This window comes from Heteronotia binoei, chromosome 21 (genome assembly GCF_032191835.1).
Source record: "Heteronotia binoei isolate CCM8104 ecotype False Entrance Well chromosome 21, APGP_CSIRO_Hbin_v1, whole genome shotgun sequence".
NCBI classification, from domain to species: domain Eukaryota; kingdom Metazoa; phylum Chordata; class Lepidosauria; order Squamata; family Gekkonidae; genus Heteronotia; species Heteronotia binoei.
Window position 1 is genome coordinate 6,012,016 of NC_083243.1, and position 13,787 is coordinate 6,025,802.

Below are 13,787 nucleotides of genomic sequence, written 5' to 3' on the forward strand. Positions count from 1 at the left end.
GTAGCACTTACGAAAAACCCAAAGAAGAGGCCAACAGCAGACCGACTTCTGACCGTAAGTGGACCCTTGCGCTGTCGTGGCAGCTGTTGTCAGAGCAGCATTTTGAAAAATCTGTACAGCCAATCAGAAGCCTTGGTGGGCAAAAAAACGTACCTGGCCCCACCTACTTCCAGAAAAGTTGAAGTTGGGCGCCATGTCTCCCAGTGGACCCTTGAAGAAACGTTAAAACACTTGGGGCTCTTTAGCTTGGAGAAACGTCGTCTGCGGGGAGACATGATAGAGGTTGACAGGATTCTTCATGGGATGGAGAAAGTAGAGAAAGAAGTACGGTACTTTTCTCCATTTCTCACAATGCAAGAACTCGTGGGCATTCAATGAAATTGCTGAGCTGTCGGGTTAGAACGGATAAAAGGAAGTCCTTCTTCACCCAAAGGGTGATTAACATGTGAAATTCACTGCCACAGGAGGTGGTGGCGGCTACAAGCATAGCCAGCTTCAAGAGGGGGTTAGATAAAAATATGGAGCAGAGGTCCATCAGTGGCTATTAGCCACAGTGTGTATATATATGCATATAAATCATTTTTTTTGGCCACTGTGTGACACAGAGTGTTGGACTGGATGGGCCATTGGCCTGATCAAACATGGCTTCTCTTACGTTCTTATGTTCTTAGTGTTGGACTGGATGGGCCATTAGCCTGATCCAACATGACTTCTCTTCTGTTCTTATGTGACACAGAGTGTTGGACTGGATAAGCCATTGGCCTGATCCAACAGGGCTTCTCTTATGTTCTTGAATTAGAACAGGACAGGAACCACAGGACATCGCTATGTGACACTTTTTATAGAGATGGTGACAGTTTGGAAGACATAAATCTTTCTCACTTTAATACACGATCGTCTTTCTCTCTGAAGGGATTATGCAGATGAGTAACATCTGGATTCGAATTCGTTTTTATAACACATTCAGTTCTCAAAGCAAGGTTGCATGGCTAAAAATGGCACTCGATTGCAGTTAAAGCGCAATAGATCTGCTATTTCTTCAGCCACACTAACAACCTGTCAGGTTGACAGTCAGGCCTCATTTTGGGCAGGAGCTCACAGGAGTGGAGCTCTGGAATCTCTAAATTTCATCGTGCTCTTTCTTCCTTCCCCCCACCCCCCAAAAAGGTAATTGCTTCTGGGCTCCATTGTTCAACTCCCCTGTGAGAATTTGGCTGAACTCTTAAGATTTGACAGACTTTCTAACGTTTTTCCCCACAAGAAATGGGGAAATAACCAAAACCTGTAAAGCAGTTTGGGTTGGACGCCGTGAATGTTGAATTTTTGTGGCCCTTCCTCATGCCCCTGTGGCCACATAGGAGAAAGTAATTTAAAAAATAGGACAGGAGTAAGATTCTGTTATGACAATTACAATTCAAGAAGCATTTTAAGGTATGTCCTTGAGAGCCAGTTTTGTGTAGTGGTTAAGTGTGCGGATTCTTACCTGGGAGAACCGGGTTTGATCCCCCACTCCTCCACTTGCAGCTGCTGGAATGGCCTTGGGTCAGTCGTAGCTCTTGTAAGAGTTGTCCTTGAAAGGGCAGCTTCTGTCAGAGCTCTCTCAGCCCCACCCACCTCACAGGGGGAGGAAGATAAAAGGCGATTGTGAGCTGCTCTGAGACTCTGAGATTCGGTGTGGAGGGTGGGATATAAATCCAATACCTTCTTCTTCATCTTCTTATATAATTCATTACACCTTGTGGTGATGTCAGGGGCATGTGGCATATGCAAATGAGTTGTGCTAATGAGCTCTGGCACCTCTTTTTCTACAAAATGGCCCCTGCAGTCACTGACCAGCCACTCAACTTTTACAGAGGCTGTGAAGCCACATTAGAATGCTCAGGTGAAGACATTCCAGAGAGTAGCCATCTTGGTCTGCAGCAGAACAGCTGCACCTTAGAGACCAATAACATTTTCACGATATAAGCTTTGGAGAGTCATAGCTTTCTTCTTCGGATAGAGAAACGTGCATAGATATAATTAAAACCGCAGCTAAGTGACATACCGATCTGGGCAGGTTTTTGCAGATGGAGACCAATGTTCCCTGTAAGCTGCAGAGTCTTGTGAGCAAAAATTCTACTTTGTGAGCTACTGGTATTAAAGCTGTAAGCTACTGCACAAATTAAAGGTTTGGAACACTTTCCCTATGAAGAAAGGTTGAAACGCCTGGGGCTCTTTAGCCTGGAGAAACGTTGACTGCGGGGTGACATGAGAGAGGTTTACAAGATTATGCCTGGGATGGAGAAAGTAGAGAAAGAAGTACTTTTCTCCCTTTCTCACAATACAAGAACTCGTGGGCATTCGATGAAATTGCTGAGCAGTCAGGTTAAAACGGATAAAAGGAAGTCCTTCTTCACCCAAAGGGTGATTAACTTGTGGAATTCACTGCCACAGGAGGTGGTGGCGGTTACAAGCATAGCCAGCTTCAAGAGGGGGTTAGATAAAAATATGGAGGAGAGGTCCATCAGTGGCTATTAGCCACAGTGTGTGTGTGTGTGTACCCAAATATATATATTTGGCCACTGTGTGACAGATTGTTGTACTGGAGGGGCCATTGGCCTGATCCATTGCTACTGTCTTTGAATATGCCTGCATTCCTGCTTTGCTCTTTGCATATCTTTCACGCTGCTTATCTGAAGAGCTTGTTAGCTAGCTGGGTAGCTGACTGGTTTCCTACCCAACCAAGGTCAAAAGCTGGAGAAACACAGATTAGTCTAGACACCTGGGCCTCTAACATGAAGGGAGGGGTTCCGTATAAATCTTCCTGTGTTTGCTTGGCGCACTTGGGGGCTTGAATTGTAACGGTTGGTGGGAGGGGTTGGAAGGAGAGCCTGCTTGCTGTCAGTTTCAGCAAGACACTGTTCTGCCTATGATGCTTGGAGTAAACGTCTGGGTTCCCACCCTGCGTGTTCCTTGACTCTGGGATCTGACACTTGGCATGCAGAAGGTTCCAGGTTCAGTCTCCGGCATCTCCAGTTAAAGGGACCAGGCAGGAGGTGATGGGAAAGACCTCAGCCTGAGACCCTGGAGAGTCATGAAGTTGGGCTGTAGCTCAGTGGCAGAGCATCTGCCTGGCATGCAGAAGGTCCCAGGTTCAATCCCCGGCATCTCCAGTTAATAAGGACCAGGCAGGGGGTGATGGGAAAGACCTCTGCCCAAGACCCTAGAGAGCTACCGCCACTCGGAGTAGACAGTAGACCTCAATGAACCAAGAGAATGATTCAGTATAAAAGAAGATGATGATATTGGATTTATATTCTGCCCTATACTCTGAATCTCGTAGTCTCAGAACCGTCACAATCTTCTCTATCTTCCCCCCACACACAACAGATACCCTGTGAGGTGGGTGGGGCTGAGAGAGCTCTCCCAGAAGCTGCCCTTTCAAGGACAACCTCTGCCAGAGCTATGGCTGACCCAAGGCCATTCCAGCAGCTGAAAGTGGAGGAGTGGGGAATCAAACCCGGTTCTCCCAGATAAGAGTCCGCACACTTCACCGCTTACATCAAACTGGCTCATGTCTCCATGTGAAGTTAGCCTCAGCCGAGTCCACTGATGATTATGTCAAGTTCATCGCTGTACTAAACCCAGTCCTGTTTGGGTTGGACGCTGCGAATGTTGACTTTTACTGGCCCTTGGAAAGCATCGCAATGAGTATGCAATGAGCATGTAATTTGGTTATAATCTCTTCCCCCCCACCACCTTTATATTTTATTAAATACAGGAAATTTACTATAATGTGTTGCAATAAATGCATTTCAAAAATGAACAAATGCAGACAATTCTCTATAAGAATAATACAAATCTGGAATTGCCAGATGGTGTGTGTGTATATATGTGTATATATAAACAGTAACAATTTACATATACAATATTTCTTAATGTTAAATATTCCTATTAATTGGTATAAAGACTCTCATCATCTGTTTACAGAAACTTGTCTTCTTTAAACACATAAAAGTATGTTATAAAGACAGCTATAATTTGTTATAATCTCGAGGAGAAGCAGGGCCTCCTGATGGTTCTTGGGCCGCTGCTTAAGAACCTCTGAGCTAAATCGATGCAACCCTTGGTGCAAACGTGGGCTTTTTTGATGCACGGATCGTTGTCCTCTGCAAGTGCAATTAACCCTTATTGCAACGAAAGAAATCCGCCTCTCTCAGTTCCTCCTTTCAAGAGCAGTCAAAGCCCTAAGCCGGTTCTCTTCTTTGTGCTGTTTCCAGCATAATTTTGTCGGGCTGCCTGGCCTGACTCGAACTCTGGCCACTGAACTGTTGGACAAGGTGAACAACCCGGACAACCACCCCCACTATAGCGAGCCGGACGATGACGACTTCGAGGTGAGCCCCTCTTCTGGTCCTTTCCCTGCTCTGTGGGGGCTTCTGGAACGACCTGAGGTCACTCCTGGGTTTCCCCTGGAAGAGACATCAGGGGGTGCAGGACTCCAATTAAAAAAAAAATCCTTCTTGTGCTGCTTGGAGCAGCGGCAGGCGGTAAGAGTTTCTGGCAAGAGTATATCACAGGGGTGGCCAAACTGTGGCTGGGGAGCCACATGTAGCTCTTTCACACACATTGTGTGGCTGTCGAAGCCCCCCCCTCCACCCCGCCCTGCCCCATCGGTTGGAGAAGCCATTTGTCTCTTTAAATCACTTCTCCAAGCCAGCCAGCTGGCAGCTTGGAGAATGCATTTAATGGTACAGTTGCTTTCTTTCCTCCTCTTTCCATCCCTCCTCCATCCCCCATCTTCCTTCCCTCCTTCCCTCCTTCCTTTCTTCCCTCCTTCCTTCCCTCCCTCTCTCCTTCCTTCCTTCCTTCCCTGTTTCCTTCCCTCCCTCCCTCCCTCCTTCCCTCCTTCCTTCCTTTCTTCCCTCCCTCCCTCCTTCCTTCCTTCCTTCCTCCCTCCCTCCCTCCCTCCCTCCCTGTTTCCTTCCTTCCCTCCTCGTTTCCTTCCTTCCTTCCTTCCCTCCCTCCCTTCCTTCCTTCCTTCCTTCCTCCCTCCCTCCCTTCCTTCCTTCCTTCCTTCCTTCCTTCCTTCCTTCCTTCCTTCCTTCCTTCCTTCCTTCCTTCCTTCCTTCCTTCCCTCCTTCCCTCCTTCCTTCCTTCCTTCCTTCCTTCCTTCCCTCCCTCCCTCCCTCCCTCCCTCCCTCCCTCCCTTCCTTCCTTCCTTCCTTCCTTCCTCCCTTCCTCCCTTCCTCCCTATTTACCTACCTACACCTGACATTCATGTCTTGCGGCTCTCAAACATCTGACTTTTGTTCTATGTGGCTTTTATGTTAACCAAGTTTGGCCTCCCCTGGTATAGCAGAAGGCCTCTGGAAAGGGCATGAGAGGACCGGATTCAATGCACTCCCCCCCCCCCCCCGCCCCGCAGCAACCCTTTTCTATAATAATTTTTTTGAAAAAGCACACACTCACAGAAGTGGGAGGGCTTCTGGAGTTCTGGCCTCCCTGGTGGATGTCCTGAAGGCCCCTGGGTGTTGGCAACTGTGTGACACAGTATTCTGGACTGGGTGGGCCATTGGCCTGATCCAACATGGCTTCTCTTATGTTCTTCTGTCTGGGGCAATAATGCTCTATACCAGGGGTGGCCAAACTGTAGCTCAGGAACCATATGTAGCTCTTTAACACTTATTATGTGGCTCTTGAAGCCCCCACCGCCCTGTTAACCAGCCTAGAGAAGGCATTTGTCTCTTTAAATCACTTCGCCAAGCTGGCAGCTTGGAGAATGCATTTAAAGTTAAAGTTGCTTTCTTTCCGCCTCCCTCCCCCATCTACCTACCTTCCTTCTTTCCTTCCTTCTTCCCTCCCTTCCTCCCTGTAATGTGACTCTGAAACATGTGATGTTCATGTCTTGCAACTCTCAAATATCTGTCATTTATTCTGTGTGACTCCTACGTTAAGCAAATTTGGCCACCCCTGCTCTATCTATACTTTAGGTGTTTGAAGGGGCCAGAGTGGGAGGGCTTCTGGAGTCCTGGCCCCACTGCTGGACCTCGTGAAGGCCCTTGGGTTTGGGCCACTGTGTGACACAGAGTGTTGGCCTAGACAGGCCATTGACCTAATCCAATATGGCTTCTCTTACATTCTTATGGTCCCGATTGTAAATCTTTCACGTCCCAAACAATTTGGACCCTAACGGTCAGACATGTAAATGCTGAAATTATATGTCTGTTTTAATATCTTCTAAAGAGCCCCATGGCGCAGAGTGCTAAAGCTGCAGTACTGCAGTCCTAAGCTCTGCTCACGACCCGAGTTCGATCCCCAGTGGAAGCTGGGTTTTCAGGTAGCTGGCTCGAGGTTGACTCAGCCTTCCATCCTTCCGAGGTCGGTAAAATGAGTACCCTGCTTACCCACCTTGCTGGGGGGAAAGGGTAGATGACTGGGGAAAACAAGGGCAAACCACCCTGTCAAAAGTCTGCAGTGAAAATGTGAAAGCAACATCACCACAGAGTTGGAAACGACTGGTGCTTACACAGGGGACCTTTCCTTTCCTTTTTTATCAGATAAAGAGCCCTGTGGCACAGAGTGTTAAAACTGCAGTACTGCAGTCTTAAGCTCTGCTCACGACCCGAGTTCGATCCCCGGCAGAAGCTGGGTTTTCAGGTAGCCGGCTCGAGGTCGACTCAGCCTTCCATCCTTCCGAGGTCTGTAAAATGAGTACCCAGCTTGTTGGCGGAAAAGTATAGATGACTGGGGAAGGCAATGGCAAACCACCCCATAAAAAGTCTGCCGTGGAAACGTTGTGAAAGTGAGGTCACCTCAGAGTCGGAAACGACTGGTGCTTGCACAGGGGACCTTTCCTTTACTCTCTTAGTTTTGAGCCTCAGATAGGCAGTCCTGTCTTGTATTTCTCTCGCTTGCCTGAGGCTTCCTGGCATCTCATGTACCCCTTTCCTGCCTCAACAGCCTCACCCGGTTATTCGGCCGACCATCCGCTCTACCAACCGGAACATCAGAGCCGAGAGGACGGCCTCGGAAATAAACTGTGAGTTTGTTGCGCATTTTTAAAGGAGCATTCAGCACACCTGGTGAAACTCCATGGGCAATTCTGTAGCCTTCCCGGGAAGGTTGAGCATAAGGCGGCGGCTTTCCTCCTCGACCTGAGAGGACCCTTGCAGAATTGCCCCTCCCCGCTGTTGCTTTCTGTGGCACTGTGAAAAGTTGCTTGCCTGTGGGCTCCTGCCTGTGGGGAGGCCTAGTCAGGAAAATGAGGCCCGCAGGCAGTCATACCAAGTAAGTCATTCTCAAAGCAGGGCAAGTTTAGACCAGGGACAATACGATGCATTTATAACCACCTTTCCTTTGTCATGCTGTTTGCTGTGCGGGTGCTGTGCTGTGTAACCTTTTACAAGCAACTGTTTTTGTTTTGTTCTTCTGTTCTTTTCTTTTTCTCTTTTAATTAAACATTTTTACTGTTTTAAATGCTGGCAGTCCATCTCTGTACCACATAGATCCCCAAACCGCTTTAGACCACGCTGCGTTATAAAGGGGGCCCCGGGGAAGGGGGAAGGCATGCAGTTGGATAAGGTGCCAATCCTCCAGGGGTGCCCCAAAGAAGTGCTGAGGTCTCTGTGAAACCCAAGTACAGGGTGGCAGAGGACCTTGAGGCCTGGCCTCATAGCTGGAGAGGGGGATTGGGAGTCCTGTTCCTCTCAATCTGAACCCCTAGACTGAGCAGGTTGTGGCAGCGAGCCCAAGGGGCAGGAGGAGAAATAGCTCCCTCCAGGAGTTGGCGACTCCATAGGGAGCTGACGGGACCGGGTCTGAAGGCAGAATCGGGCCAGTTCCGTCACATAGCCAATCCTCCTGGAGCTTAGAATAGGCTCTTTACTAAGAGCCCTGAAAGCTCCAGGAGAATTGGCTGCATCAGGTGGTGTTGCCCAATATGCAAAGGAGTTCCTGCTACAAGAAAAGCCCCGGTGAGAACAAAGCAATATCTCCACTGACCATCAAGGCCAGCAGCATCTTAAGAGATATTCGGGGTATAAGGTTTTGAGAGGCTGAGCTCCTTTCATCAGACTCTTGGAAGAAGAAGAAGAGGATGAGGATGGAGTATGGATGATGATGGATGATGGAGGATGGAGGAGGGATGATGGAGGAGGAGGATGGATGATGGAGGAGGAGGATGGATGATGGAGGAGGAGGATGGAGGAGGGATGATGGAGGAGGAGGATGGATGATGGAGATGGAGGAGGGAGGAGGGATGATGGAGGAGGAAGATGGAGGATGCAGGAGGGATGATGGAGGAGGAGGATGGATGATGGAGGAGGAGGAGGGATGATGGAGGAGGAGGATGCAGGAGGGATGATGGAGGAGGAGGATGGATGATGGAGGAGGAGGATGGAGGAGGGATGATGGAGGAGGAGGATGGATGATGGAGGAGGAGGATGGATGATGGAGGATGCAGGAGGGATGATGGAGGATGGAGGAGGGATGATGGAGGAGGAGGATGGAGGATGCAGGAGGGATGATGGAGGAGGAGGATGGAGGAGGGATGATGGAGGAGGAGGATGGAGGATGCAGGAGGGATGATGGAGGAGGAGGATGGAGGATGGAGGAGGGATGATGGAGGAGGAGGAGGGAGGAGGGAGGATGGAGGAGGATGGATGATGGAGGAGGAGGATGGAGGATGGATGATGGAGGAGGAGGATGGATGATGGAGGAGGAGGATGGAGGATGCAGGAGAGATGATGGAGGATGGAGGAGGGATGATGGAGGGGGAGGATGGAGGATGGAGGAGGGATGATGGAGGAGGAGGATGGAGGAGGAGGATGGAGGAGGGATGATGGAGGAGGAGGATGGAGGATGGATGATGGAGGAGGAGGATGGAGGAGGAGGATGGAGGATGGAGGAGGGATGATGGAGGAGGAGGATGGATGATGGATGATGGAGGAGGAGGATGGATGATGGAGGAGGAGGAGGATGGATGATGGAGGAGGAGGATGGAGGATGCAGGAGAGATGATGGAGGAGGGATGATAGAGGAGGAGGATGGAGGATGCAGGAGGGATGATGGAGGAGGAGGATGGAGGATGGAGGAGGATGATGGAGGATGGAGGAGGGATGATGGAGGAGGAGGATGGAGGATGCAGGAGGGATGATGGAGGAGGAGGATGGATGATGGAGGAGGAAGATGGAGGAGGGATGATGGAGGATGGAGGATGCAGGAGGGATGATGGAGGAGGAGGATGGATGATGGAGGATGGATGATGGAGGAGGAGGAGGGATGATGAAGGAGGAGGATGGAGGAGGGATGATGGAGGAGGAGGATGGATGATGGAGGAGGAGGATGGATGATGGAGGAGGAGGATGTATGATGGAGGATGGAGGAGGGATGATGGAGGAGGAGGATGGAGAATGGAGGATGGATGATGGAGGAGGAGGAGGATGGAGGATGATGGAGGAGGATGGAGAATGGAGGGGGAGGATGGAGAATGGAGGGGGAGGATGGAGGATGATGGAGGAGGATGGAAAATGGAGGGGGAGGATGGAGGATGATGGAGGAGGATGGAGAATGGAGGGGGAGGATGGATGATGGAGGAAGAGGATGGAGAAAGGAGGAGGATGGAGAATGGAGGGGGAGGATGGAGGAGGATGGAGAATGGAGGGGGAGGATGGAGAATGGAGGGGGAGGATGGAGGATGATGGAAGAGGAGGAGGATGATTGATGGAGGATGATTGATGAGGATGATTGATGGAGGATGATGATGGAGGATGATTGATGATGATGGATTTATATCCTGCCCTTTACTCTGAATATCAGAGTCTCAGAGTGGTCACAGTCTCCTTTAACTTCCCCCCCCCCCGACCCACAGCAGACACCCTGTGAGGTGGGTGGGGCTGAGAGAGCTCTGACAGAAGCTGCCCTTTCAAGGACAACTCTGTGAGAGCTCTGGCTGACCCAAGGCCATTCCAGCAGGTGCAAGTGGACGAATGCAGAATCAAACCCGGTTCTCCCAGATAAGAGTGCACGCACTCAACCGCTGCACCAAACTGGCTCTCATTCCCCAAAAACGTTGTCGGCAGCCCAGCACGGCTGTCTTCTGAAACGAAGCGCTTAAAAACATTTCAGTTTATTGGAGCGGGAGAGTCTCCATCTGGCCCACTGCCCACAGCAATCTAAATTGTTGCCGTATCTCCAGAAGAAGCTGTCTTTCTGCGGCTTGGGAGAACACACTGTCACAAACCCTCTTCCCTTTGCTTCTGAGATGCGGCCTGCTGTTCTTGGTTTGGAGCCAGTACTTTATCCGACTCGGAGCAAAATAAAACCGCTCATTACCAGCTGCTCTCTGTCTCTGGGGGGGGGGGCGTTATGGGGCGGTGTACTACGGGGGAGGGGCTGCGGTGGTTCAGTGGCTGAGCATCTGTTATGCGGAAGGTGCCCGGTTCAATCCCCGACATCTCCAGTTAAAAGGACCAGGGAGTCGGTGACGAGAAGGACCATTCACTGCCTAAGACCTTGGAGAGCTGCTGCCAGTCTGAGTCGCCAATACTGACCTTGATGGACCAAGGATCCATCTGATTCAGTAGAAGGCAGTTTCATGTGCCTTCTAGCCGGGGGTCTCGGGAGGAGTCAGGAACTGGCTCCGGGACGCCTTTCCTCCAGACAGGGTACGCCTCAGACAGGGGCGGAGGGGCAGTTAACTTCACCGTGTCCCCCCTTCACGCCCCTTTGCTCTCTCTGTGCTTCTCCCAAAAGCTGGCCCCAAGCCCTTTCTCCCTGGTGTACCGTCTTTAAAGAACCATCCTCTCCCGCTCTGCCCCCTTCTGTGACCCTTGTCATGGGAGACTACCAGAGCCAGTTTGGTGTAGTGGTGAAGTGTGCGGACTCTTATCTGGGAGAACCGGGTTTGATTCCCTACTCCTTCACTTGCACCTGCTGGAATGGCCTTGGGTCAGCCAGAGCTCTTATCTGGGAGAACCGGGTTGGATTCCCCACTCCTCCACTTGGAGGTGCTGGAATGGCCTTGGGTCAGCAAGAGCTCTCTTATCTGGGAGAACCGGGTTTGATTCCCCACTCCTCCACTTGCAGGTGCTGAAATGGCCTTGGGTCAGCCAGAGCTCTCTTATCTGGGAGAACCGGGTTTGATTCGCTACTCCTCAACTTGCACCTGCTGGAACGGCCTTGGGTCAGCCAGAGCTCTCTTATCTGGGAGAACTGGGTTTGATTCGCCACTCCTCCACTCACAGCTGCTGGAATGGCCTTGGGTCAGCCAGAGCTCTCTTATCTGGGAGAACCGGGTTTGATTCCCCCCTCCTCCACTTGCAGCTGCTGGAATGGCCTTGGGTCAGCCAGAGCTCTCTTATCTGGGAAAACTGGGTTTGATTCCCCACTCCTCCACTTGCACCTGCTGGAATGGCCTTGGGGTAGCCATAGCTCTCTTATCTGGGAGAACCGGGTTTGATTCCCCACTCCTCACTTGCAGCTGCGGGACTGGCCTTGAGTCAGCCATAGCTCTCTTATCTGGGAGAACCGGGTTTGATTCCCCACTCCTCCACTTGCAGGTGCTGGAATGGCCTTGGGTCAGCCAGAGCTCTCTTATCTGGGAAAACTGGGTTTGATTCCCCACTCCTCACTTGCAGCTGCGGGACTGGCCTTGAGTCAGCCATAGCTCTCTTATCTGGGAGAACCAGGTTTGATTCCCCCCTCTCCACTTGCACCTGCTGGAATGGCCTTGAGTCAGCCAGAGCTCTCTTATCTGGGAAAACTGGGTTTGATTCCCCACTCCTCACTTGCAGCTGCGGGATTGGCCTTGAGTCAGCCATAGCTCTCTTATCTGGGAGAACCGGGTTTGATTCCCCACTCCTCCACTTGCAGGTGCTGGAATGGCCTTGGGTCAGCCAGAGCTCTCTTATCTGGGAGAACCAGGTTTGATTCCCCCCTCTCCACTTGCACCTGCTGGAATGGCCTTGGGTCAGCTAGAGCTCTCTTATCTGGGAGAACTGGGTTTGATTCCCCACTCCTCCACTTGCACCTGCTGGAAAGGCCTTGGGTCAGCTAGAGCTCTCTTATCTGGGAGAGCTGGGTTTGATTCCCCACTCCTCCACTTGCACCTGCTGGAACGGCCTTCGGTCAGCCAGAGCTGTCTTATCCGGGAGAACCGGGTTTGATTCCCCACTCCTCCATTTGCACCTGCTGGAATGGCCTTGGGTCAGCCAGAGCTCTCTTATCTGGGAGAACCGGGTTTGATTCCCCACTCCTCCACTTGCAGCTGCTGGAATGGCCTTGGGTCAGCCAGAGCTCTCTTATCTGGGAGAAGTGGGCCTGATTCCCCACTCCTCCACTTTCACCTGCTGTAATGGCCTTGGGTCAGCCAGAGCTCTGGCAGAGGTTGTCCTTGAAAGGGCAGCTGCTGTGAGAGCCCTCTCAGCCCCACACACCTCACAGGGTGTCTCTTGTGGGGGAGAGAGATAAAGGAGATTGTGGGTCGCTCTCAGACTCTTGAGTGGAGGGTGGAATATAAATCCAATGTCGTCGTCGTCGTCTTCTTCTTCGTCTACTGTTAGTGCTTAGCGCTGGGGGGAAGGAGGGGAAGATCTATGCTGGGAGAATTGACTTCATCTTGTACGTATCTGTCTTGCAGTCTGGATGGGCCATTGGCCTGATCTAACATGGCTTCTCTTATGTTCTTATGCAGTCGACAAGTTGCAGTTCGAACCGCCCTTGAGGAAAGAGACGGAAGCGAGGGATGAAATGGTACGGCGGAGGATTCTGTTTTTTCCATATGTTTAAAATTGGGGGGCTTTAATTCTAAACAGTCCTATATCGTCATGCTCTGCCCTGGATTGACCCGGGTAGCCTCATCTCAGCAGCTCCCAGAAGCTAAGCGGGGCAAACCCTGGTCGGTACTTGGATGAGGGACCCCCAAGGACAGCCGGGGTTGCTCTGCAGAGGCAGGCAGGGCCAAACCACCTCTGTTCTTTTGAACTGGCCAGGACGGCCCAGGCTAACCTGATCTCCCTAGATTCTGGAAGCTTAGCAGGGTTGTCCTGGTTCGTACTTGGATGGGAGACCACCAAGGAAGTCCAGGGTCGCTACGCAGAGGCAGACAATGGGAAACCACCTCTGTTCGCCTCCGGTCTTGCAAACCGTACAAGGTTTCCACCTCAGCTGCAACTTAGCAGCGCTTTACTATTAATGAAATCCATCAAAGAGGTTATCTCAGGTCCCCTACAAAGCGAAGGTCATGGCTTCTGTCGTTTCGCATAAGGGGTCAGCAGGGGAGCTAACAGCTCAGGTTTCAGCTTGGGCGCCCTGCGCCTTCTCCTAAGAGGCTTTCAGGACTACAGGCTCTCAAGGGCCACGTGGGGAATCCCTGGCTTTCTTGCCCAAACATCTCGGTTTGCCAGAAACTCTAGGTAATCTGGAGGATCTAGAGTGGATCGTGCTCCAGAATGGCTGCCCTCTGGCTGTGCCGGGCCTCACCGCGCCAGCGAAGAGACACCCAGCACTTTATAAGGTCCCCCCCCCCCCATCCATTCCAATTTATTACGGTCAGTTGACCAGCAGTAACAATATACAAAATCTCATAGTCGCTGACGACAATTTCCGACTACATAAAAGCATTCTCCTATTCAAATCCCACCGACGTTAAACTTTAAAAATTGCATTATTAGCCATCTCCACTTTGTTCGGCACTTCCGCTTATTTGCAGCTAAAAAGCAATAGTTTGCTACTGCCCGAGTTACAGACTTCTTAGTATCTTCCAGTAAGTATTTCAGTAGCACGGTGTCTGCAAATTTCAGATAATT

The 13,787-nt window shown here is 51.0% G+C and overlaps 1 protein-coding gene across 1 annotated transcript in view; it reads left to right on the forward strand.

Annotated features, from left to right (window-relative positions):
• Positions 1 to 13,787, forward strand: part of MAP4K5 (mitogen-activated protein kinase kinase kinase kinase 5) — a 232,454-nt gene that overhangs the window by 134,149 nt on the left and 84,518 nt on the right. The window contains 4 exon segments of the mRNA XM_060261158.1: positions 5 to 54; positions 4,260 to 4,376; positions 6,943 to 7,021; positions 12,674 to 12,732. Coding sequence (XP_060117141.1) covers positions 5 to 54; positions 4,260 to 4,376; positions 6,943 to 7,021; positions 12,674 to 12,732 — 305 coding nt within the window.